General features: G+C 39.5%; 1 protein-coding gene across 1 annotated transcript; it reads left to right on the top strand.

Annotated features, from left to right (window-relative positions):
• The first annotated feature begins 7,799 nt into the window (after positions 1 to 7,799).
• cenpx (centromere protein X) lies at positions 7,800 to 18,091 on the top strand. Its single transcript, XM_034191174.1, has 5 exons — positions 7,800 to 7,862; positions 11,027 to 11,078; positions 11,154 to 11,207; positions 11,293 to 11,381; positions 17,026 to 18,091. The coding sequence occupies exons 1-5, from the start codon at positions 7,827 to 7,829 to the stop codon at positions 17,038 to 17,040; spliced, it is 246 nt and encodes an 81-aa protein (XP_034047065.1). The 5' UTR covers positions 7,800 to 7,826; the 3' UTR covers positions 17,041 to 18,091.
• The last annotated feature ends 5,002 nt before the right edge of the window (positions 18,092 to 23,093 follow it).

Genomic DNA, 23,093 nt, shown 5'->3' with positions numbered 1-23,093 from the left:
TATTGGGTTTGTCAAGAGTAAACTATAGTCTAGATGAAAAATTTTGGTATGATTCCCATTGACACATACCCATCATTTCATTTTGGATTTCCTTTTCAGTTGTTATTATATTTCATGCCCCATGTTGGGCAACATTGCGGTCATCAAGTTTATTCCCAACTGTTGCTATCTGAAGATGTTCACTCACATGAAGGTGGGCACCACCCCACCAGGTGCAGAACATTCATTTATTTTTATATAACACCTGAATAGATCCTTGTCATTTGGTTGGTGGTTTGTATGTCACGTGGTCGTTCATCCCATTTGCCATTGTGTTCCATTTACCGTGCAATTTTGGTTCCATTTAGTGTGCAAATTTGGTTCCATATGATTTGTACCATTGCCCGCTGCGACCACGGCGCACATACCCAAATGGCGACGACACTTAGCAGTTTACTGACGCTGCTCATACTTCCAACACAAAAGAAAAAAAAAAACTAATCCTGTACGCCGTAAGCGGTCTGGAGGCATTTGCAATATTCGCTAGGACGTACCTTGCTAAAGTAGAACTGCTGTTAGATGAAGACTTCAACTTTACAAAGCTGCTTTTTGATTGTTGTGATGCATTAAAGCTCACCAGATTCTAATTTTGCTTTACACCCACACATGGGGGGTCACATAGAGTTCACACCAGCAGTGTGACCTGTACAACTGGTGATGCAATGCATATACTCTAATTTGTACTATGCAGAATTTATCCACAGTCACCGAAGCCTATACCTCCGTCCTGATGTCTTGGTGGCTTCCCTCACAAGTCTGTTACTTGCACGGTCACTCAGTTCTTGAGGACTGTGGACTGTTGACAAATGTACCAAACAGTATCATACTGCTTGTAATTTTTAAAGCTGTATGGCCTCTGTGCTTTTCAGATTTAAGTCATAAAAATAATTTTCTTTGGTACCATTATAATTTTATTCCATAGCGTTTAAATAAGGAATTCACAATATGACAATATTATCAAAATTTGCACTGTCTGGAAACAATTTAGAATGTCTTCTCCTGAAGGGGAGAATTCAAATGATCAGAATGCCGTGACCTACATTTGGTAGCAATGTAACAGATCACATGGGAACTTCTCAGGTTTTGCACAACAGATGCTGGGACGCACACGGCATCAGCCAATCAGAATAAAGAAAGGCAGCATGATGCCAGGAAATCTAATATGTTTCTCAAATTTTGTACATATTTTTGAGAAGTAAACACTTCTAAATCTAAAAATGCTATTTTTGAAACCAGATAACACCTCTGAAGTGATTTACAAAACATCTTACGGATGTTGGCGTGCACGCCCTGGGAATGCAGATCACGCAAGTGTGTCGGGTTAAAGGTAACCTCAAAACCTCATACATGTGTACATGCACTTCCTCCTGAAGGAAAATATGTTTTCTTCATTAAAATGAGCTGTAATTTTGCAACATGTTACAAAAATCAACCTACATTATAATGCTTGTTTGGTAGAAACTAAATTTTGTCTGTTTTATGAAGTTTGAAAGGCTGTACATCTTTAATGATTTATGTAACTGAAATTCAGTACATATGAAATTACTTAAGAATGTTCATATATCGACCCCTGAATCATCTAAAGAAAACCTACTGCAAAAGCAATGATTTGTATTTAAAATACTACATATATTTATTTTGTCCAATTATTTATGGGCTCTGAAAATTGAGGGACTGTGTAGAAATGGTGAAGGGTGAAGGTGATATTTTTATTGAACCACTTAAAATAAACATGAAAGGCTACACTTCAAGAGCACTTTGACTGTTTCATTTGAGCTTCATTGTAGTAGTGTACAGAGGCAAAAAAAAAGGAAAATATGTGTGTCACTGTTCAGTTACTTATGGACCTGACTGTACATCAAGTGTACAGTAATGGGAGTGGAAGTGTGATCATCATAACACTCACCAGCAATCACACTTCAAATATTTGGATAAGGTGGCTACTACGAAAGAGGCTCCAGCTTTTCTGACCGAAATAAAATGCAGATCATTTCTTTAGGTATGTCAGTAAACCGAGCCAATGTACAGGAATGATACTATTATTATTATTAATTACACCTGTGTTTGTGGGTGTGCACATTGAGAACATTTGCTTCCTGGTGTCATACTCGTATGTTATGTTCTTTAAGAATGCAAGAATGCTCCCAACAAAACCTTTGTGACATCATCGTAAATTAATGGTTGAGCTGCTATTTTGGAAATAAAGCACATATGTTGAAGAAAAGACAGCTGTGTGACAGTTGTGAAGAAAAGTCACATGTGCAGTTTACACAGCAGTACTAGTGACAGTAATATACAGCAGTAGGGGAAGCCGGGGCAGAGTGGATCAGAAATGTTGTTGGGGCAGCATAAACACAATATGCATAGGTTTATGTCATTCTACGGTGTATTTAATACAGCAAGTTTTTACCTCCGCCAAGGAGGTTATGTTTTTAGTCGCGTTTGTTTGTTTGTTTGTCTGTCTGTCAGCAGGATAACTCAAAAAGTTTTGAATGGATTTTGATGAAATTTTGTGGAGTGGTTGGAAATGACAAGAGGAACAAGTGATTAAATTTTAGTGGTGATCCGGATCACGATCTGGATCCTGATGCTAACGCATTAGCATGTCTATTGCATTTTCAATGTTAAAAGTTAGCATTAAGCAGTTGCAGCTGTCATCACGTTCCGGTGCATTTGTTTTCAAATTGTAATATTTCTTAAATTTATTTTTGTTTATATATTAATAATCTAATGATTATTATATACAATTTTAGAGAAAGAGACAAAAAGAAATAGATCACTGTGCCAAGGAGGGAATCTCTTTAGGGTCAGTGACCCTACGGCCTTGTTTAGAGAAGTGTTTCATAAATGTTAAAAAAAAATTAATATATTTGCAGTTTAGTTGAATAATAAATTGAATGTTGTCTCTTATTTGTTTTTGTCTATAAGCACATGCAATATCAATATCAGTGCTCAGATGACAGTAGCTTCTGGGAAAGGTGCAAGTGGCAACACTGTGATGCCAAGTGCTAAGGATACATGCTATCCAGTCACAGCAGATGAAACTTTTTTACTACTGAGCAAACATCATTGTTAGACTTTTTTAGGTTCAATGATTCCACGGCGTGTAGATGTTATGGCGTCAGTGACCCCATGGTCTTGGCGGAGGTTTGCACTCTCTGAGTGCTTCTAGTTTTTTATAAGGCTGTGTTATTTATGTCTCCCCAAGTGTAATTTACAGGTGTTTAAAATTGATTTTAAAATTTTTGATTCACTGTGCCCCGGACTCTAATTCATGGGGCATAATGAATCCATGTCCGGGGCACAGTGAATCAACTTAGAATATAATGAAAAACCACATGATTATAAAGATTTCTTCAAAATTCTTAAACATATGTTGATGCAGATACAAACTATAATCCAGCAAACCAGCTATGTAGTGTGTGAGTGTCTTATATAGTGACATAAGTCCTTTAGAAACTATTATAAATACAACTGTCATAATTTCTGTTCAAACGTGAAAACAGTTGTTTTCACGTATGAACAAATTATAGAAATAATTCATGGAAAAATAAATCTATAACCTTCAACAAGTAATATTTGTCTTCCACTTGATACAGAGGCTTAGTAAATCACTTTCTAGACTGCTTCCCTGTGGATGTGACACACATGAGTCATGTTATCAAACAGCTGATAGTCTGGAGAAGACATAACACATGCTCATCAGTTGGACGGGGTAGTCTTCTAACTAATAACAATTTTTGGGCCACCTTTCCTCTGTTGTGAGAAATAAATACAGACACTGACATCCACAAAATTTACTTTTGATAGGAAAAAACTTACTTCATTTGCCACTTAGTTTTACCCTTAATGTATCCAAAAACAAAACACAAATTTATCAAGGGGATGTCTTTATGCATAAAAATATGGCATAATTGCTGCAAATATATATGTAGTTTTGCAGATATAGCTACTGATTCACTGTGCCCCGTGATTCACCATGCCCCGGTTTCCCCTACATTTATCAAAGGGGTAAACAAATTGCAGAACTTTTGGAGTGACTTCCATTAACATAAAATGCTAAAGGTTGTGAATAATAAGTAGTGCCTGTAGAGGTGAGTCTGTGTCAGGTAACTTCAGTGTTACATCTGTATTTTGCATTCAAATGTCTTTGTTCAAGGCACTGGTTCCCAAACTGGTCTCACTGTTTCGGTTTTGTTTGAGTAGTCTGTTGAAATCAGTTGATCTGTAAGTTTAGCACTGCATCTACTGTGTTGTTAGTACTGAGCTCATCATGTACAAATACGCAACACCACAGCTACAAGGTGAAAGTATTTAATAAAGTCAGTCACTGAGTATCACCTTGATATGTCGTGATGAAACTCGGGACTCAGGCAAGGGCGGTCCCATCTCCTCCTCTCTCCTCTATCTCCTCTATCTCTGCTTCAACCTTCAAAGTCCTTACATCACTAAACTGTGAATTCTTCATATTACGTATATTTGGATTAAGCATGGAATTGATCAGCTGGTCTCTGAAAGCTATTGACACCATTTTTCAACAAGGAAATCAGGGCTCGGGGACCCTGCGTGCCCAGATGAAACCTACCTTGCAGGCTATGTTCTCAACGCCTGGGAGAAGTGGTGTGTGCTTGGTACCACTCTTTGTGGAGGACGTCAAAGACCTATTTATATTTGGTTTTATAGTGGGAGGGCTGGTGCTTATTGGTTTATGTGCTGCCCTGTCCTACCGGAGAACTGGCAAGGTGGCTGCTACCAGAACCACAACCCCTCACTTGTCCGTCATGCTTAATGAGTTGGGCAAGGTGGTACAGTCTCAGACTGCATTAACCCTTCAACTCAGACATAAGTTGGAAAACATCTCAGAGCAAATGTACAAGTATTCCTTGCAAAGGAAGATGTCGGAGACCAGGGAATACTCATAAATTGGATTTGGTCAGTCAGAGGAGCTGTAAATGGTGTTTCTCTGCTTAACCGTAAACATGGCAGTCTTATCAACCTCCGAAGCTCAAAAAGCTCCTCTGTTTTCCTCCAGAAGAATCTCTACGGCCTTGGTGAACCATTCAGCTGCCCCTCTTATCTTTCTGCCCTCCCCTACAGTCTGATGTTGTCAAGGCAACTCCAGACATTATGCACACACTGACAGAAACTGATACAAACTCATCTGACTGATAGGAACTCATTTCATCTGCACACATGACGCCCCCCCCCTTACCTCTGCCCTGCCATCGTCCCGAGCTCACAGCTACACGGGATACTGCTGTGGCCACCCCACACTCACACTGCCTCAATTCGGATGAGGGACTGTCTTAAGGTTTAGCGTACATAAACAATCAAATGCATATGTATGGTTGTTTTAATTCTGATGTGTGACATTATTACCTTCAGCTAGTAATAATTGTGGCTTGACTGCTGTATTTTTGTCTTTCGTTGCACTTGTAACTTCATTGCACTTGTTGTAACTTCGTTGCACTTGTTGTAATGACAATAAAATCTATCTATCTAGAAAACACAGTAGCAAAATATAGTATGTGCATGTTCACTAGCGTATCAGGCTAATTTCTGAGCCAGTTACATGCTAGGATAGCTTGTGTAATTGCTAGCCAAATAATAGTTGAACTCTCTCATAGATGGTGTGGGTGTGTCACACGGAATGCAAAATAGTTCTGTGGGTGTGTCTTGCAGGGAAAGCTGAGTTTAAAATGCAATGTGTGATTTTAAATGTTCAGTGTTGTGCGTGTGCGTGTGTGTGTGTGTGCATGACGTGCTAGAACCAACAGAAAAATCAATGACGTTTAACTCCATGTTTGTAATTCTGCATCTTTCTATGTTTATATATGAGTATGGTACTGTTAGATATATTTCTGTGTTCAGTTATGGTTTTCTTCATTTGTTTTCTGTACTTGTTTTGGTATTAAGGTAGTTATTTTATTTCGGGTTATACGTTTAGTTTCATTCTTATTCTTACTTTCCTTTGTTCTCTCTTGGTATGTGCATGTAGAACCGGATTTAACTAGTTTGTATCACTTAGGAAAAAGAGAGTTAGGTTACAATTATAAATCATATGTCTCCCGTTATTGCACGGGCCTGGGGCAGGGGGATGGACCTCCCTTGAATGCCCACAATAAGTAGCTCACGTGTATCCTGTTTCCACTGATCATCCTTGAGATGTTTCTACAGCTTAATTAGGGTCCACCTGGGGTAAATTCAGTTGATTGGACATAATTTGGAAAGGAACACATCTGTCTCCATATAAGATCTCACAGTTGACCGTGCATCTCAGTGCACAAACCAAGCATGAATTCAAAGGAATTGTCTGTAGACCCCCGAGACAGGATTGTCTTGAGGCACAAATCTGGGGAAGGGTCCAGAAACATTTCTGCTGCTTTGAAGGTCCTAATGAGCACAGTGGCCTCCATCATCCGTGAATGGAAGAAGTTTGGATCCACCAGGACTACTCATAGAGCTGCCCACCTGTCTAAACTGAGCGATCGGAGGAGAAGGACCTTAGTCAGGGAGGTGACCAAGAACCTGATGATCACTCTGTCAGAGCTCCAGCATTCCTCTGTGGGGAGAGGAGAACCTTCCAGAAGGACAACCATCTCTGTAGCAATCCACCAGTCAGGCCTGTCCTGTATGGTAGAGAGGCCAGATGGAAGCAGTAAGTAAAATGCACATGGCAGCCCACCTGGAGTTTAACAAAAGGCACTTGGGGGACTGTCAAACCATGAGAAACAAAAATGAGACAAAGATTGAACTCTCTGGTGTGAATGCTAGGTTTCATGTTTGGAGGAAACCAGGCACCATCCCCACAGTGAAGCATTGTGGTGGCAGTATCATGCTGTGGGGATGTTTTTCATCAGCAGGAACTGGGAGACTAATCAGGATTGAGGGAAAGATGAATGCAGCAATGTACAGAGACATCCTGGGTGAAAACCTGCTCCAGAGAGCAGTTCATCTTTCAGCAGGACAATGACCTGTTAGATTGTGAATTTCCAATTTTCCTGGGTGTAATGGGGAGCGAATTCAAAAGACTCAATAACCACAGATAACGGACTTCAATTTTACATTTGATATTGAATAAAGTCTTTCCTGGACAGGACGCACTACCACAGCCTGCAGGTTGACTCACTTCGCCCCCCGCGTGCCTTTTTCCCCCTGCACTCTGGACGTCACACCCACCTTCCTAGCTGCCTCCCTTAACACATCTGCATTACTTTTCCAGTTGTCAAAAATTGCTTCCCCTCCATCCAGTGCCTTTCTCACCTGCTCACTGAATTTCTCAGAGAGCAACTGGAACTATGGACCACAAAACATTATTTCTCAGCAATAAACCAACAGAGTAACAGGCAGGAAACAAATGTGCTCACCATCACCTCAGCCTTTGCTTCACTAACAAACCCAGAATTTGATATATGAGGAGACTGAGAGCTGCTTTATTGTGAGTAACAATGAGTGAATAACTGTTAATGGTTGATCATTAATTTCAAATTATAATTAAATGCGAGAATGAGGTTGAAAACAGTTTTTTTTTTTTTTTTTTTTTTTTTTTTTTTTAACAGCCACCACATGGAGAGTTTTATGCAAGATCTGATGGTTATTGACGTGAGTTGTTGATTCAAAACTCGCGTCAATTCCTTTCCAAAGATGACGGACGAAAATGTTGCAGGAATGAGCTCGATGTCCTCCCAGAAAACAAACACATACCATTTGAGGGCGTGGCTAATAGCGTCACTAACCAGCGTCCAATCCCAGCGCAGAGCGCCAATGTTCCCCCTCTCGTCAGAAACATGGCGGAACAGGATTCAGAAATCTCCTTTAAAACGGTACCGTTTTCTTCGCAAATGTCTTCAAGAAAACATAATTATACGCGCAATGTTTAGTTTAACTTTCGTGCTCTCGGTTAAATATTAATTCTGGTTTTTGTGCGCTAATTTCCCTCTGTCAGCGGCCACGTTATAACAGTCTGCAAATGTTCGCTTTGTGTCAGGTAACTTTCTGGTTAAAAATGGTTTATTTTTTGTACTAATGCAGTATATCGAAGGCCGTATTGAAGACTGGGAGGCAACGGTCAAAAAATGGTTGAATCCATGTTTTTTGCTCATACAGTCAACTGCTTTTCCACGATAGTACAGAAAACCTGCAGTTTAGTGAAGGCAGTTTGGAATGATTGTTCAAAGAGGCTGACTGATAACACACTACAGATAGGTTATTTCATTTATTAATGGATTTGATCAACAGGAAAATGTCAAGATTTGCAGGTTTTTTTTCTTTTATTGAAATTTAGCATTTATGATTACATCTGAACTTTTTCATTAATATGATTATTTTCACTAAGGTCACTGATAATACAGTCTACTATATATATAAAATTATTTCTCTGTCAGAACAAGATTCCAAATTAGTTTTGACAAAGAGAAGCCACGTCTTCCCATGTAAGGCTGGAGAATGTTTGCTGTGTTTTTGGAAAAAAAAATAAAAGTTTGGTGCCATATCTAGGCCAAAAGCAAACACAAAAACCTGGAAGTGAATGTTCAACTTTTGCTTCTGCATTCTGAAAGATAGAGGTGGGCGATACCGGGAATTTTGGTATTGATCCGATACCAAGTAAATACAGGCCCAGTATCGGCGATATTGATACTGATACCGATACTTTTTCATATTTAAGCTTCATAGATCCAAAGGATCCAAACGACCTAGGTTCGCCAAACGTTGTACGTGACAACAAAATACTTTATCACAATCAACATTTTTGTTTAAAAAAATATCACTCAACACAACTTAAAACAAAATCTCCTGAGGTAGAGGTCTGACAAACCACAATACAAGGGTTTGCTGCTCTGTGTTGTGTGACGCAGTGCTGCTTTTACAGAGTAGACTTTGATGAATCTGCGTGTGCAGCAGTCAGTGCGTGCGGGAGAGAAAAAAAGCTTGAGTATCGATCTCTTTACATGAGGATCATTCAATATCAATACCAGCGTTGGTATCGATATTAGGATCAATCCGCCCACCTCTACTGAAAGATAAAACAATGTATTCAAAATTAAAAACGAAACTTGATTAAATTTGACAAAATCATCTCCGCATTCTGTCGTGTGAAGCAGATGAGTGTGCAACTCCTGCTGGATGAGACGCTAGTCCAACACAGGTTACTTTTTCAGCCAACTCTGTTACCCATTTTAAGATCGGTGGGCAGAGACACTGCAGATTAAGTTTCTTGCCCAATGAGCTGGATTCAAACCCAGGTTTGCTGCAGGATAAATGCCAGTTGTCTCTGTAGATGAAATGTTTCAGCTCCACTGTAATTAATTAATCCAATAAATTAATTGCTCAAAGCATTTAATTAAACTATTATTTAATTCCCTGGTTCCCGTCCTGGTGTCTGGGCCCCCCTTAGGAGGCACCAAAGATCACGGGGTGCATCAGGTTTTGTCTGCTCTGAGTTTATCAAAATGAAAAGGTCACTTAACAGTTAGTCCTAATGACATACTGTACTTACTTGACACTCAAAACTAATTCACATGATCAGTCTTTGGATGAACCAAAATGAGAAGGCAGGAGGTTTGGAGGGGGTCCACTGTTCATAGGTACAAGTTGGAGGTGGGTGGGTAGGGAGACATTAACATAAGAGTTGGGAACAACTAATTTAATTAATATATACTCAACAAAAATATAAACGCAACACTTTTGGTTTTGCTCCCATTTTGTATGAGATTAACTCAACGATCTAAAACTTTTTCCACATACACAATATCACCATTTCCCTCAAATACTGTGCACAAACCAGTCTAAATCTGTGATAGTGAGCACTTCTCCTTTGTTGAGATAATCCATCCCACCTCACAGGTGTGCCATATCAAGATGCTGATTAGACACCATGATTAGTGCACAGGTGTGCCTTAGACTGCCCACAATAAAAGGCCACTCTGAAAGGTGCAGTTTTGTTTTATTGGGGGGGATACCAGTCAGTATCTGGTGTGACCACCATTTGCCTCATGCAGTGCAACACATCTCCTTCGCATCATCCGTGAAGAGAACACCTCTCCAACGTGCCAAACAGCAGCAAATGTGAGCATTTGCCCACTCAAATCGGTTACAACGACGAACTGGAGTCAGGTCGAGACCCCGATGAGGATGACGAGCATGCAGATGAGCTTCCCTGAGACAGTTTCTGACAGTTTGTGCAGAAATTCTTTGGTTATGCAAACCGATTGTTCCAGTAGCTGTCCGAGTGGATGGTCTAAGATGATCTTGGAGGTGAACATGCTGGATGTGGAGGTCCTGGGCTGGTGTGGTTACACGTGGTCTGCGGTTGTGAGGCTGGTTGGATGTACTGCCAAATTCTCTGAAACGCCTTTGGAGACGGCTTATGGTAGAGAAATGAACATTCAATACACGAGCAACAGTTCTGGTTGACATTCCTGCTGTCAGCATGCCAATTGCACGCTCCCTCAAATCTTGCGACATCTGTGGCATTGTGCTGTGTGATAAAACTGCACCTTTCAGAGTGGCCTTTTATTGTGGGCAGTCTAAGGCACACCTGTGCACTAATCATGGTGTCTAATTAGCATCTTGATATGGCACACCTGTGAGGTGGGATGGATTATCTCAGCAAAGGAGAAGTGCTCACTATCACAGATTCAGACTGGTTTGTGAACAATATTTGAGAGAAATGGTAATATTGTATATGTGGAAAAAGTTTTAGATCTTTGAGTTCATCTCATACAAAATGGGAGCAAAACCAAAAGTGTTGCGTTTATATTTTTGTTGAGTGTATTTGTGCTGCCATTACATTTACTCGTATTCTCAAAATGCTAAGTTGGAAATGTAAAAAATTCTAAGCACTTTTGCAGTTTCATTAAAAGTAAATGTTTGCATAATAGAGGGCAAACATCTGCCACAGTCCCAACATCTGTGGGGCACACAGACACATGCGACAATGTCTGTGAAGATACGCTCCGCAGTGACACATTTATCTGTTTCATAACAGGAAACAGTACGAAAATTGTTGTCAAGTTTCTTCAAGGAGAACAAAACCAAAAGTGAGTTTTCAAAAATCCAGTTTGGTAACATTTTTAACAAAAAGTAACTTTTTGCTTACCTGCACTGTGTTGCAGTCAGTGGTGATGCTGTGCTGCTCATGAGAGAGATGCTAAACATATTTGTTCGAGGTAAAGGTTCCTGACCAGTTTCTTTACAGTCCAAAACAGTGGACGGATTGAGTGAAATGATTATTTACCATCTTTTTTCCCCCAGAGGCTGCGATGAGATCACTGAAACAAGCTGAAGCTGAGGACTGCGACAGAGTCGACATTGAGCATTTTGAAAAGATCCTACCTCAGCTGGTGTGTAGCTCAACAACCCGTTTATGACAAAAACCAACAAAATACAGGTTTTTAATGTTTTAATTATAAATTTTAGAATACATGATGCAAAACAGACTCCAGTATCCTGAGTTGTCTTTGTATTCAGATGGAGACGTGGCACAGCCATATTTTCTGAAGTACAAGTCACACATTTTTTCTGTATGTGGAACTCACTTTGTAATACAGCATTTCCTTGAGGGTGAGTTTAATGGACAGGAACTCAGATTAACACATGCACACCACAGCCTGTGCTCTTAAGGAACATAAGGATCATTAAATTCCCCCAAAAAACAAGATGGACAAGTAAACATGCAATGGACAACATACTGGATGTTATAGGACACAGTTTATACAAAAGAAATCATCAGATGGACACAGATTGTGGACCCACAGCTTTGGAAACGCTACAGTAAAAACGTGCGTCCCATTATCAGCTCTTTAATTTGGGATTGTTTTTGTGCATTGCTGTAGTGTACCTTTTATTATTTTATTGCTGGAGTTTATTTTGTTTAGTGCTTTGATTCCTGGGTAGGCCCGATATAAACAGTTATTATTATTAACAAATGTGTGATTTTTTTTTTTTTTTATGTATAAGTTACACCATAGTATTAAGTTGTAGGACCTCCCAGTCTAGTAATAATGTACTTAGTAGTGGTGTACCAGTGTTGCTGACCAAACAGTACCCCTAAAAATCGGTCCCCCCTGCCTTCACTGCGCATGCATCATTTCTAAGCGTCAGCTGCAATCCACCAATTATCACCTCATTTTTGCTTAAAACTGCTCTCCAGTCATCATCTGTCTCAGCAACAGATATCTGAAGCTTTTGTCCAACAATCGTTTCCACATAAATTCAGCATCATTTCATAATAAAAGACAGCAGACTGATCACAGCTCCACAGCACCACGTCATTTTGGTGTTTCAGTAGCAAAATGAGGCCATTATCGCCTCGTTTCTGCTTAAAACTGACTTTAGAATGATTTAAGAGGTTTTACTTTGTCATTTTATGGTTAATAATCACATTATTCTTTTTGATCGGTTTGGGTGTAGAGAGTCAGTCTCAGACCATCTGATTGGTCCTCCGTCTCTTATTATGAAATAATGCTGAGTTTATCTGGAAATGATTGTTGTACTAAAGCTTCAGAGATCTGTTGCTGAGATAGATGATGACTGGAGTGCAGTTTTAAGAAGAAACGAGGTGAGAATTGGTGAGTTGTTGCTGACGCTCTGAAATGACCCATGCGCAGTGAAGGCAGGGGGCTGACCTGTAGAGGGGGCCGATCAGACTGCGACACTGGATCTCACACACACCACTCTCCGGCAACTTTGTTCAGCCTTTTTCTCTGAGACATGTCTGCCACTTGCTGGATGTGGCGCCCTCCTTCATGTAAGCGCTGGTTTACATTCTTAAGTTAGCAGTCTATATCAGGTGATTTCTCCCACTATATCCAGTACCCATTTGCAGCTGGGTGAACTGGAACCTTACAGATGAAGTGTCTTGTCTGAGGATACAGGAATTGAACCCACAGACATTATGCATAAAACCTCTCATAAGTGCTCTTAAGAATCGTCCGACACTTTGACTTAAGAGTTAGAAAATCTTAAAGAGTTGGACCGAAGGGCTTTGTATGAAGATGCTAAAAGTAACTTTCAGCAAAGTCTAAGCTCAATTCTTAAGAGCTGACGGAGCTAATGGATAAGTCTCATGGAAAAAAAGGAGCACAAATAAAAGCCCACCTCAGCCATGAGTCAGCCAATTGGGGGCCTGCACGTGATGGTGACATCCAACCTTTCACCTAAGGTTTTGTACAGCACACTCTGCTGTGATTACCTTCTAATTCTTAATACTAATCTCTACCAAAAACATTCCCAATCATTTTCCACTATTAGATGCATCTTTTTCATTTTCTGGCAGAAGGCGCGAAGCGGGATTATGTTGTGGTGATGTTCGTCTGTCCCAAAAGGGCTATTAGCATTCCAAAATAAACTCCTTTCATACTTTAAGGAGGAATTTCATGAAACTTGGTACAAGTCCTTGTTATAGGTTGGTAATACGCATATTATTATTTTGTTAAAGTTGGACCCATTTTACCAGTTATGGCCCTTGATTAACAAATCTAGACTTGTCATTTTCATGAGTGGGTGCCTGCATTCTGAAATCAACTCTCAGATTTTTTAGGTGGAATTTTGGGAAACTTGGTACAAGTCCTTGTTTTAGGTTGGTAATACGCTTATTGTAATATTGTACAAGATTGACACATTTTGGCAGAGTTATGGCTCTTGATTAACAAACCGAGACAATGCCAGTTTCATGAGTTAGTGTCTGCATTCTGAAATCAATTATCACTTACCTTGAAATGTGATCAGATTGTAGTAAGCACTTGGACCACAGCAGCATTTGCCAGCGGGGGATATTGTGCTCTCAGAGCACTCTTGTTTGTATTATATTATAGGTCAAAGAACATGAAAAAAAAATTAAATAAGAAATAAGCTTGTTAGAAACTCAGAATGAATGCTGTGCTCTGAAACTTGCAAGATTAAAGACAGTCTAAATACTAGATGTGTAGAAAATAAAATAAAAATGTGTAATTAATGTTATACATGCAGATCCAGCTTTACGTACCCAAAATGAACATCGGTAACGCAGCCCCTTATTGAGGCTGTTATCTCAAACAATCTGCACGTCATCGATGGTACAACCCCAATTCCATTGAAGTTGGGATGTTGTGGAAAATGTAAATAAAAACAGAATACAATGATTTGCAAATCCTCTTCAACCTATATTCAATTGAATACACCACACAGACAAGATATTTAATGTTCAAACTGATAAACATTATTGTTTTTGTGCAAATATTTGCTTCTTTTGAAATGGATGCCAGCAACACGTTTCAAAAAATCTGGGACATTGTTATGTTTACCACTGTGTTACATCTCCTTTCCTTCTAACAACACTCAATAAGTGTTTGGGAACTGACGACACTCATGACTGGGTACAAAAGAAGCATCCCCAAAAGTTTCAGCCGTTCACAAGCAAAGATGAGGCGAAGATGACCACTTTGTGAACAACTGCACAAAAAAATAGTCCAACAGATTAAGAACAATGTTTCTCAATGTTCAATTGCAAGGAATTTAGGGATTCCATCATCTACAGTTAATAATATAATCAGAAGATTCAGAGAATCTGAAGAACTTTCTACACGTAAGCGGAAAGGCTGAAAACCAACATTGAATGCCCATGACCTTCAATCCCTCAGGTGGCACTGCATTAAAAACAGACATCATTGTGTAAAGGATCTTACCGCGTGGGCTCAAGAACACTTCAGAAAACCATTGTCAGTTAACACAGTTCGTCGCTACATCAACAAGTGCAAGTTAAAACTCTACCATGCAAAGCGAAAGCCATACATCAACAACATCCAGAAACACCACCCGCCTTCTCTGGACCCGAGCTCATTTGAAATGGACAGACGCAAAGTGGAAAAGTGTGCTGTGGTCTGATGAGTCCACATTTCAAATTGTTTTTGGAAATCATGGATGTTGTGTCCTCCGGACAAAAGAGGAAAAAGACAATCCAGATTGTGACCAGCGCAAAGTTCAAAAGCCAGCATCTGTGATGGTATGGGGGTGTGCTAGTGCCCATGGCATGGGCAACTTATACATCTGTGATGGCACCATCAATGCTGAAGTGTACATCCAGGTTTTGGAGCAACACATGCTGCCATCCAAGCAACGTCTTTTTCAGGGACGTCCCTGCTTATTTCAGCAAGACATTGCCAAGCCACATTCTGCACGTGTTACAACAGCGTGGCTTTGTAGTAAAAGAGTGCGGGTACTAGACTGGCCTGCCTGCAGTCCAGACCAGTCGCCCATTGAAAATGTGTGGCGCATTATGAAGTGCAAAATACAACAACGAAGACCCCGGACTGTTGAACAACTGAAGTCATAGATCGAGCAAGAATGGGAAAGAATTCCACCTACAAAGCTTCAACAATTAATGTCCTCAGTTCCCAAACGCTTATTGAGTGATGTTAGAAGGAAAGGTGATGTAACACAGTGGTAAACATACCACTGTCCCAGCTTTTTTGAAACGTGTTGCAGGCATCTATTTCAATATGAACAAATATTTGCACAAAAACAATAAAGTTTATCAGTTTGAAGTTAAATTAAGTTTATCATTAAATGTCTTGTCTTTGTGGTGTATTCAGTTGAATATAGGTTGAAGAGGTTTTTCAAGTCATTATATTCTGTTTTTATTTACATTTTACACAACGTCCCAACTTCATTGGAATTGTGGTTGTAGTTGGGGAAGGTATAAGTGCTCAGTTAAAAAAACAAGGACCTACTTTTCAAGGTCACCAGTAGTCACAACTGTCAAATCCTTTGCCGTAAGTGCTTGCAGAAACTTCATATTTGGTGGGTACATGCCTTGGAGGAGTACTTCGCATGGGTTCAAAGGCCAGTGACCTTGACCTACTCTTCAAGGTCACCAATGGTCACAACTGTCAAATCCTTTGCCACAGTGTAGCTCGGCACCTTTTGCTCGTAGAAACTTCATACTTGGTGGGTACATGCCTTGGAGGAGTACTTTGCATGGGTTCGAAGGCCGGTGACCTTGACCTCTGTTTCAAGGTCACCAGTGGTTGCATTTGTTTTGAAGGCTGGTGACCATGACCGACTTTTTATGGTCACTGTTTGTCACATCCTCTAAATAAATATTATGCCAATCTCCAATTTTTTCATTGTATATCCCAGTTTACATCAAACACATAAGGCTTCAACCCAATACCCACCCCATACAAGTACATATTACTGCCCTTTGCATGGAAAATAATACTGCGCGCTGGGCATTTCGTGATGACTGTCTCTAGTTTTGGTATAGAGTGGTATTTATGACCATACTTAGCATGGACTACAATGCACCAAATTCATCACGGGTGTACTGCTGCATATGTCCGGTTGCCAAAATATGCAGAATGTTATCACCTTAATTTCTGTAGTTAGTGAGTTGTTACGTGAAGCAGGGGACTGTATTCTACTTATTTTCAACAATTTCTGATCATCATACAAATGCAGGATGTTCTTTCTTTGCCAGAAAGTATGTGGTCTCGCTCTCAGTCCCTCTAGTGCTGCTAGGTTACATCTCCTAATCGATTTAGGATACCTCTCCAGCTTATGAACCTTTATCCATGCCACTTATTCTTAATTCTAATAGTAAGCGTAAAATCATATCGTTCTTAGAATTTTGGCACTTCTTATGCATGCCGCCCCGAGTCTACATATTGGTCACTCAACTCCTTATTTATTCATTCATTCATTTTCCATTCCAGATTATTCCAGTTAAGGGTCATGAGGGAGCCAGAGCCTATTCCAGCAGTCATTAGCGCGAGTCGGGGTACACCCTGGACAGGTCACCAGTCTGTTGTAAAGCTCAGCTCCTTATGTGCTACTTATTTATCGTTATGGAAATAAGTTGAGCACCAGTTTCTCTGAACCTCTCAGCTTGACTGGTTTGATTCTCCCCAAGGTGTCGCTCCAATGCTCTTTATATAAAAATGCTGCAAATTGGATTTTTCACATCTGCATTGTTAATACAGAAAATGTTTCTTCTCATTTCCAATGCAGTTACTGGACTTCTAGCACCACCACGCCACAAGATGGAGCCAGAGTGCCATATGTGCTGTCAGTCTTGCAACAAAGTTATTGCTCCTGATGCTCATATTTTCTACATAACTAGGATTTCATAATTATTAAAATATTAACTTCCATTGAAAAATTGTCATTAAGTGTTTATTTGAGTTGTCTGATGTTTTTTTTTTTTTTTGTAATAGTAGGAGCAGTGCATGTCACCACCAATAAGGCCCACCTGTGCTTGTCTGTGCAACAACAGGTGCTTCCAGTATGCTCCCCGGCACCCTTCATCAAAGCCTCCTGGAGCAGTTGGAAGCAATTAGAGTAATAAGGGGAGCAGCCAGTCCCTTAGATGATGACAAGTGCCAGGAAAAAAGCAGTACCCCCTCCGGCCACTTTGAAGTTCCCCTTTGCTGTCCTGCGATGTTTGGTTAGAGGTGGGGTAGGTGGGGGCAGAGGGGGACCTCTGGCACAAGGGGAAAGTTGAATGGGAGTGTGTGCGCTCAAGTGTGTGCACGTTTTAGCCAAACATGGCCAGAGACCACACGCGTAGATATTCTGTTTGATTGGAAACATAACAAAACACATTGGAACACGGTCCAAGACGAACAGGCTGTAATTCTGTAGGTAAATAAACAAGAGGTGACTAGCAGAGGCGCGTTCTCTCGTTTCATCACAGCAGAGGGGTTGGAGGAGGGGGGGCGCCGCGAGTGTGAGCAAGCAGGCTAATGTGGGGTTTTCTAACATGACGGCCTCTGATGGTTTTCCACCGGCCGTGCGTTGACCAACGTGTGTCCGTCGGTGAGTCAGCTTAAGCTGAACAACACCTCGCACTGTTTATTTGTGTGGTTGTTGAGTGACTCACTGAGCTTATGGACGCCACTCACGTACAGCTGGAAGCAACTTGGGTGAAGTCAGTAGTCCAGGCTTGGATAGATGCTCAGGGACGCGCTGCCTGGAATTTGACCCGGCACCTTTTTAGCTGCACCCAGCCTGGTTTTAGTGTTTCCCACGTGGAAGTTGCACAACAGGACAACATTGGTCGGGTTGAATGATGTGTAGTACAATTGGACAGTAGAATTTTGTAAGGAAAATTGTTGGTTGAATAAATATTTGTATTTGAAATAATTTCATAACAGCCCCCCCCCCCCCCAAAAAAAAACTTTTTCTTGACCGTTTTGTAGGTCAAATGTCATGGAAATGAGATTAGCAATTAGAAATTGCACTTTTCAAATTGCCCATGTTGATGTGTCTATTTTATAACACTGATACATCCTATGGTCATGTTGGTGTTGACCAAATTTTTTTCGGTCAGAGATGATTGGAGAGTAATGCCAGTGTGTCTTGTCAAATTTGAGTGTTTTTTTAAATATATAAATTAGGATTATATGAAATTTACAACTGAGTTTGACAAGTACAAAATTCTGGATATTAACATTATAAAAACATGATTTATTAAAGTTATACAGTTACATGTTACATTATTTTATCTTAAATTCACCTAAGTAACATATTATCAAGACAAGCATAGGATTAAAGGAGGTTTTTTTTGTTGTTTTTTAACTACTGCATATATAGCTCTGTGAGGACCACTGAAACTACTATTTTGGGTTATTTTGATATCTTTTAATAGGCAAAATAACTATAACAAAACAGACAGAAAGGTCTATCAAGTTGCCATTAAAGTGTACTTACCAGTTGCAGAATTCTGGTGGTCATTAGGACTACAGTTGCTTTTATATGTAATGTTTAATTTGCCTTCTGTGCTCATCGGCTTTGGGAGGGCCATGCACCCTGTAAAATGCAAGGGCTGAATAAATGAGTCCATCCCCACGATTTTAACACACTCATCTTGTAATCCTCCAATTTATTAAACTTTGATTAACTTTGTTGCAACAGATCAGGGACAGATCTGGCTTCAGATGAAGGGGGTGACTTGGTTGGGTGTACTGAAGGCACGCCCCTGCTGGGTGAGTCTGGGGGCATGCCCCCATTCCCCTGGAAAATTATAAAAATTTAGCCTTTTTCCTGCATTCTAAGACAATCTGGGAAGCTAAACACTGATTATCGTATTATTTTTAATACACAATTTTAATTTTGAACACTGTAAATCTGCTAATTACGTCAGTCAAAGACCTAATAAAATCATCAGCATTTATTCATTTGTCTGTTTGCAGGTTACGCCAAAACTACTGCACAGATTTTGATGAAATTTTCACCACAGATACATATTAGGCCATGGAAGACTCAATTAAAGTTTGGAGGTGATCCGGATTCTGGATCAAGATTTCACTTCATATAGGCTTTGAAGGATTACGTCAAAACTACTTCACGGATTCTCACAAAATTTTCATCACAGATATATATTGGGGTATGGAAGACTCCACTAAATTTTGGAGGTGATCCGGATCCAGACTTTTGGACATCAGAAATCTCAGATTGCTCTTATTCTGCATGCAGCAACATTCATCAATGAAGCTTTATTTATGGAAGACCTTCCCCATATTTTATCACACCTTTGGTCAGAATCAAAGGGATGGAACCCCCTCAATCCTCCACCTAAATCAGTCACTACAGGTCAATACAAAGCAAATATATTGGAACTGTTGGACATATCTAGGCTTGAAGTAAACAGTCACCTGCGTGATGGGAATTAAGAACCAGTGTGGCTGTTGCGAATATGTTTGTTTTTGTTTTTTTGTTCCGTGAGTTTCTTTCATTTCCAAAAACTAACAAGTTTCGTACCTAACAAGCACATTTCTCAAGGCAGTCGGACCACAATTTGCTGTTGGATAATTCTTTATGGCTGTATCGGGACACAGTTTAGTTTGACAGGTGTAACAAACACTAATTCATCTGCAGAGCATATCACTGTTGTGACATTTGCGAGGGCAGTACAGTTTTAATTTTATTGCAATAATTTGTTGCAAAGATACTTTAATAATGATCTCCACATGTTAGTCACATGACAGTGTTGGTGGAAACAAGAACCCCTGGTTGTGAAATCAAGCTTCATATAAGAAAAAATAAACAAGGAGGCCCAATACGAAATTACATTTAGCAAACAATGAAAAAAACAAACCTGCCATAATTTATCAGCTACTTGAATACATAAATGAAGGCAACCTATGTCAACTCTGCAATTGCATCAGCCGAAATAATACATTATTTATGTAGCTCTTTTAAAAACTTACAAACTCAACTTGTGAAAAAGAAACCACAAGTATTAAAATTTTATGAAAAAAGTAAAATAGTAATTGAGAAGAAAAGGTTGAGCAGAGTGAAAATAAATATACACTTAAATGTTAAAATCTGTATCTTTGAAATATTTAATACAATACATAATACAATCAAACATTAAAACTGCTGTTTTTTGACTTTGTTTTAAATCTTTGGTGGTTGTAATTTTGTATTTTTTGAGTTTTCAAATGTGCACAGCAGTATGACATTTTTAACTTGGAAGTGCTTTATAAATGACATACAGTACTGTTCAGAATAATAGTAGTGCTATGTGATTAAAAAGATTAATCCAGGTTTTGAGTATATTTCTTATTGTTACATGGGAAACAAGGTACCAGTAGATTCTCACAAATCCAACAAGACCAAGCATTCATGATATGCACACTCTTAAGGCTATGAAATTGGGCTATTAGTAAAAAAGTAGTAAAAGTAAAAAAGGGGGTGTTCACAATAGTAGTATCTGCTGTTGATGCTACAAACTCAAAACTATTATGTTCAAACTGCTTTTTAGCAATCCTGTGAATCACTAAACTAGTGTTTAGTTGTATAACCAGAGTTTTTCATGATTTCTTCACATCTGCGAGGCATTAATTTTGTTGGTTTGGAACCAAGATTTTGCTCATTTACTAGTGTGCTTGGGGTCATTGTCTTGTTGAAACACCCATTTCAAGGGCATGGCCTCTTCAGCATAAGGCAACATGACCTCTTCAAGTATTTTGACATATCCCAACTGATCCATGATACCTGGTATGCGATATATAGGCCCAACACCATAGTAGGAGAAACATGCCCATATCATGATGCTTGCACCACCATGCCTCACTGTCTTCACTGTGAACTGTGGCTTGAATTCAGAGTTTGGGGGTCGTCTCACAAACTGTCTGCGGCCCTTGGACCCAAAAAGAACAATTTTACTCTCATCAGTCCACAAAATATTCCTCCATTTCTCTTTAGGCCAGTTGATGTGTTCTTTGGCAAATTGTAACCTCTTCTGCACATGTCTTTTATTTAACAGAGGGACTTTGCGGGGGATTCTTGCAAATAAATTAGCTTCACACAGGCGTCTTCTAACTGTCACAGCACTTACAGGTAACTCCAGATTGTCTGATCATCCTGGAGCTGATCAATGGGTGAGCCTTTGCCATTCTGGGTATTCTTCTATCTATTTTGATGGTTGTTTTCTGTTTTCTTCCACGCGTCTCTGGTTTTTTGTCCATTTTAAAGCATTGGAGATCATTGTAGATGAACAGCCTATAATTTTTTGCACCTGCGTATAAGTTTTCACCTCTCCAATCAACTTTTTAATCAAACTACGCTGTTCTTCTGAACAATGTCTTGAACATCCCATTTTCCTCAGGCTTTCAAAGAGAAAATCATGTTCAACATGGGCTGGCTTCATCATTAAATAGGGGACACCTGATTCACACCTGTTTGTTCCACAAAATTGATGAACTCACTGACTGAATGCCACACTACTATTATTGTGAACACCCCCTTTTATACTTTTTTACTAATAGCCCAATTTCATAGCCTTAAGAGTGTGCATATCATGAATGCTTGGTCTTGTTGGATTTGTGAGAATCTACTGAATCTACTGGTACCTTGTTTCCCATGTAACAGTAAGAAATATACTCAAAACCTGGATTAATCTTTTTAGTCACATAGCACTACTATTATTCTGAACTCTACTGTAATTATTAAATAATCCTGTTTTTAAAATGTAAGTAAAGTCCTCAATACTTTTACACACCATCATTACAAAATACACAGCAGAGCAGTCACAGATACATAATTTTGTCTACAGCCTTTAAAAATCTAATAAAAAAACAAAACAAATTGATTAAAACAAAAATTACCAGAAAAAAGTACCATTACATTCTTTTTTCTCATGACTTGTTCGAAGGTATCTGTATTGGTGAATTAGTGCACTACTGTATGACTTTTCACCTTAATGCATCTTAGTGGAACAAATTACATCTGAAAGCAGTATTATTAAACATACGAAAGCAGTTAGCATGAGAAGGGGGAGGGGTGTTGAAGAGAGTAATGAGTTAAAGCTTTTCTTGATCATACTTTAAAGGCAGGGAATGTCGACAGCCAGTCCAGACGGTTTGGAGAAGCTCTGGAGTGAGAAGCTTTTCCCAGGAGACAGAAACCGATCCATCTCCAGTCCTTCTGGTTGTTGTTGGACAGCGCTGCATGTGGGACAAGGCCCTTATTTGCTCAAAGATATTAAAATGAAACCTGACTTCATGTCCCGCTAGGTCTAAAGATTCTGAATATGTGCAGATAATTTTGATGAAAGTTGGCTATACACTACACAGCAATGTGATATAAATGCATGTAAAACCAGGATTGAAGTGAAATGCATGCCATACTTCAGTGTGTGAAATAACTGCAATGGGGTTGTTAGTTTTGCTGAGATGAGTAGTTTGAGCATGTTCAAAACTCCTGTAATGCACTACATCATAACGTGTAGTATGGTGTTACATGCATGTTATTACAGGCAGAGTGTCACACAGGCCTACACAGAAATTACACATTTTCATGTGATACAGATATAATACAAACTCACACTTGACAAAGCTAACTGGACTTCCATAAAGAATTTATTTGATGTGGAGATACGAGTGGATGTCATAAAGTTTTGAGCCTTGCACGTTTTTCCCAGTTGGATATTACAATGCATCACACCTGATCAACATCAATGCCTTAGCTACTTATTTCATGTAGGATCATATTGCTCACTTCAATTGCAGTGCCACCTGAGGGATCGAAGGTCACGGGCATTCAATGTTGGTTTTCGGCCTTGCAGCTTACAT

Source organism: Thalassophryne amazonica, chromosome 16 (genome assembly GCF_902500255.1).
Source record: "Thalassophryne amazonica chromosome 16, fThaAma1.1, whole genome shotgun sequence".
Classification (NCBI taxonomy): domain Eukaryota; kingdom Metazoa; phylum Chordata; class Actinopteri; order Batrachoidiformes; family Batrachoididae; genus Thalassophryne; species Thalassophryne amazonica.
This window is presented reverse-complemented; position numbering and strand designations above follow the sequence as displayed.

Excerpts from the sequence above, each read along its gene's own strand:
- cenpx (XM_034191174.1), top strand. The coding sequence starts at position 7,827 with ATGGCGGAACAGGATTCAGAAATCTCCTTTAAAACG. Across the intron at positions 7,863-11,026 it reads CAGAAATCTCCTTTAAAACG|GAAACAGTACGAAAATTGTT; the intron begins GTACCGTTTTCT and ends GTTTCATAACAG. Across the intron at positions 11,208-11,292 it reads GCTAAACATATTTGTTCGAG|AGGCTGCGATGAGATCACTG; the intron begins GTAAAGGTTCCT and ends TTTTTCCCCCAG.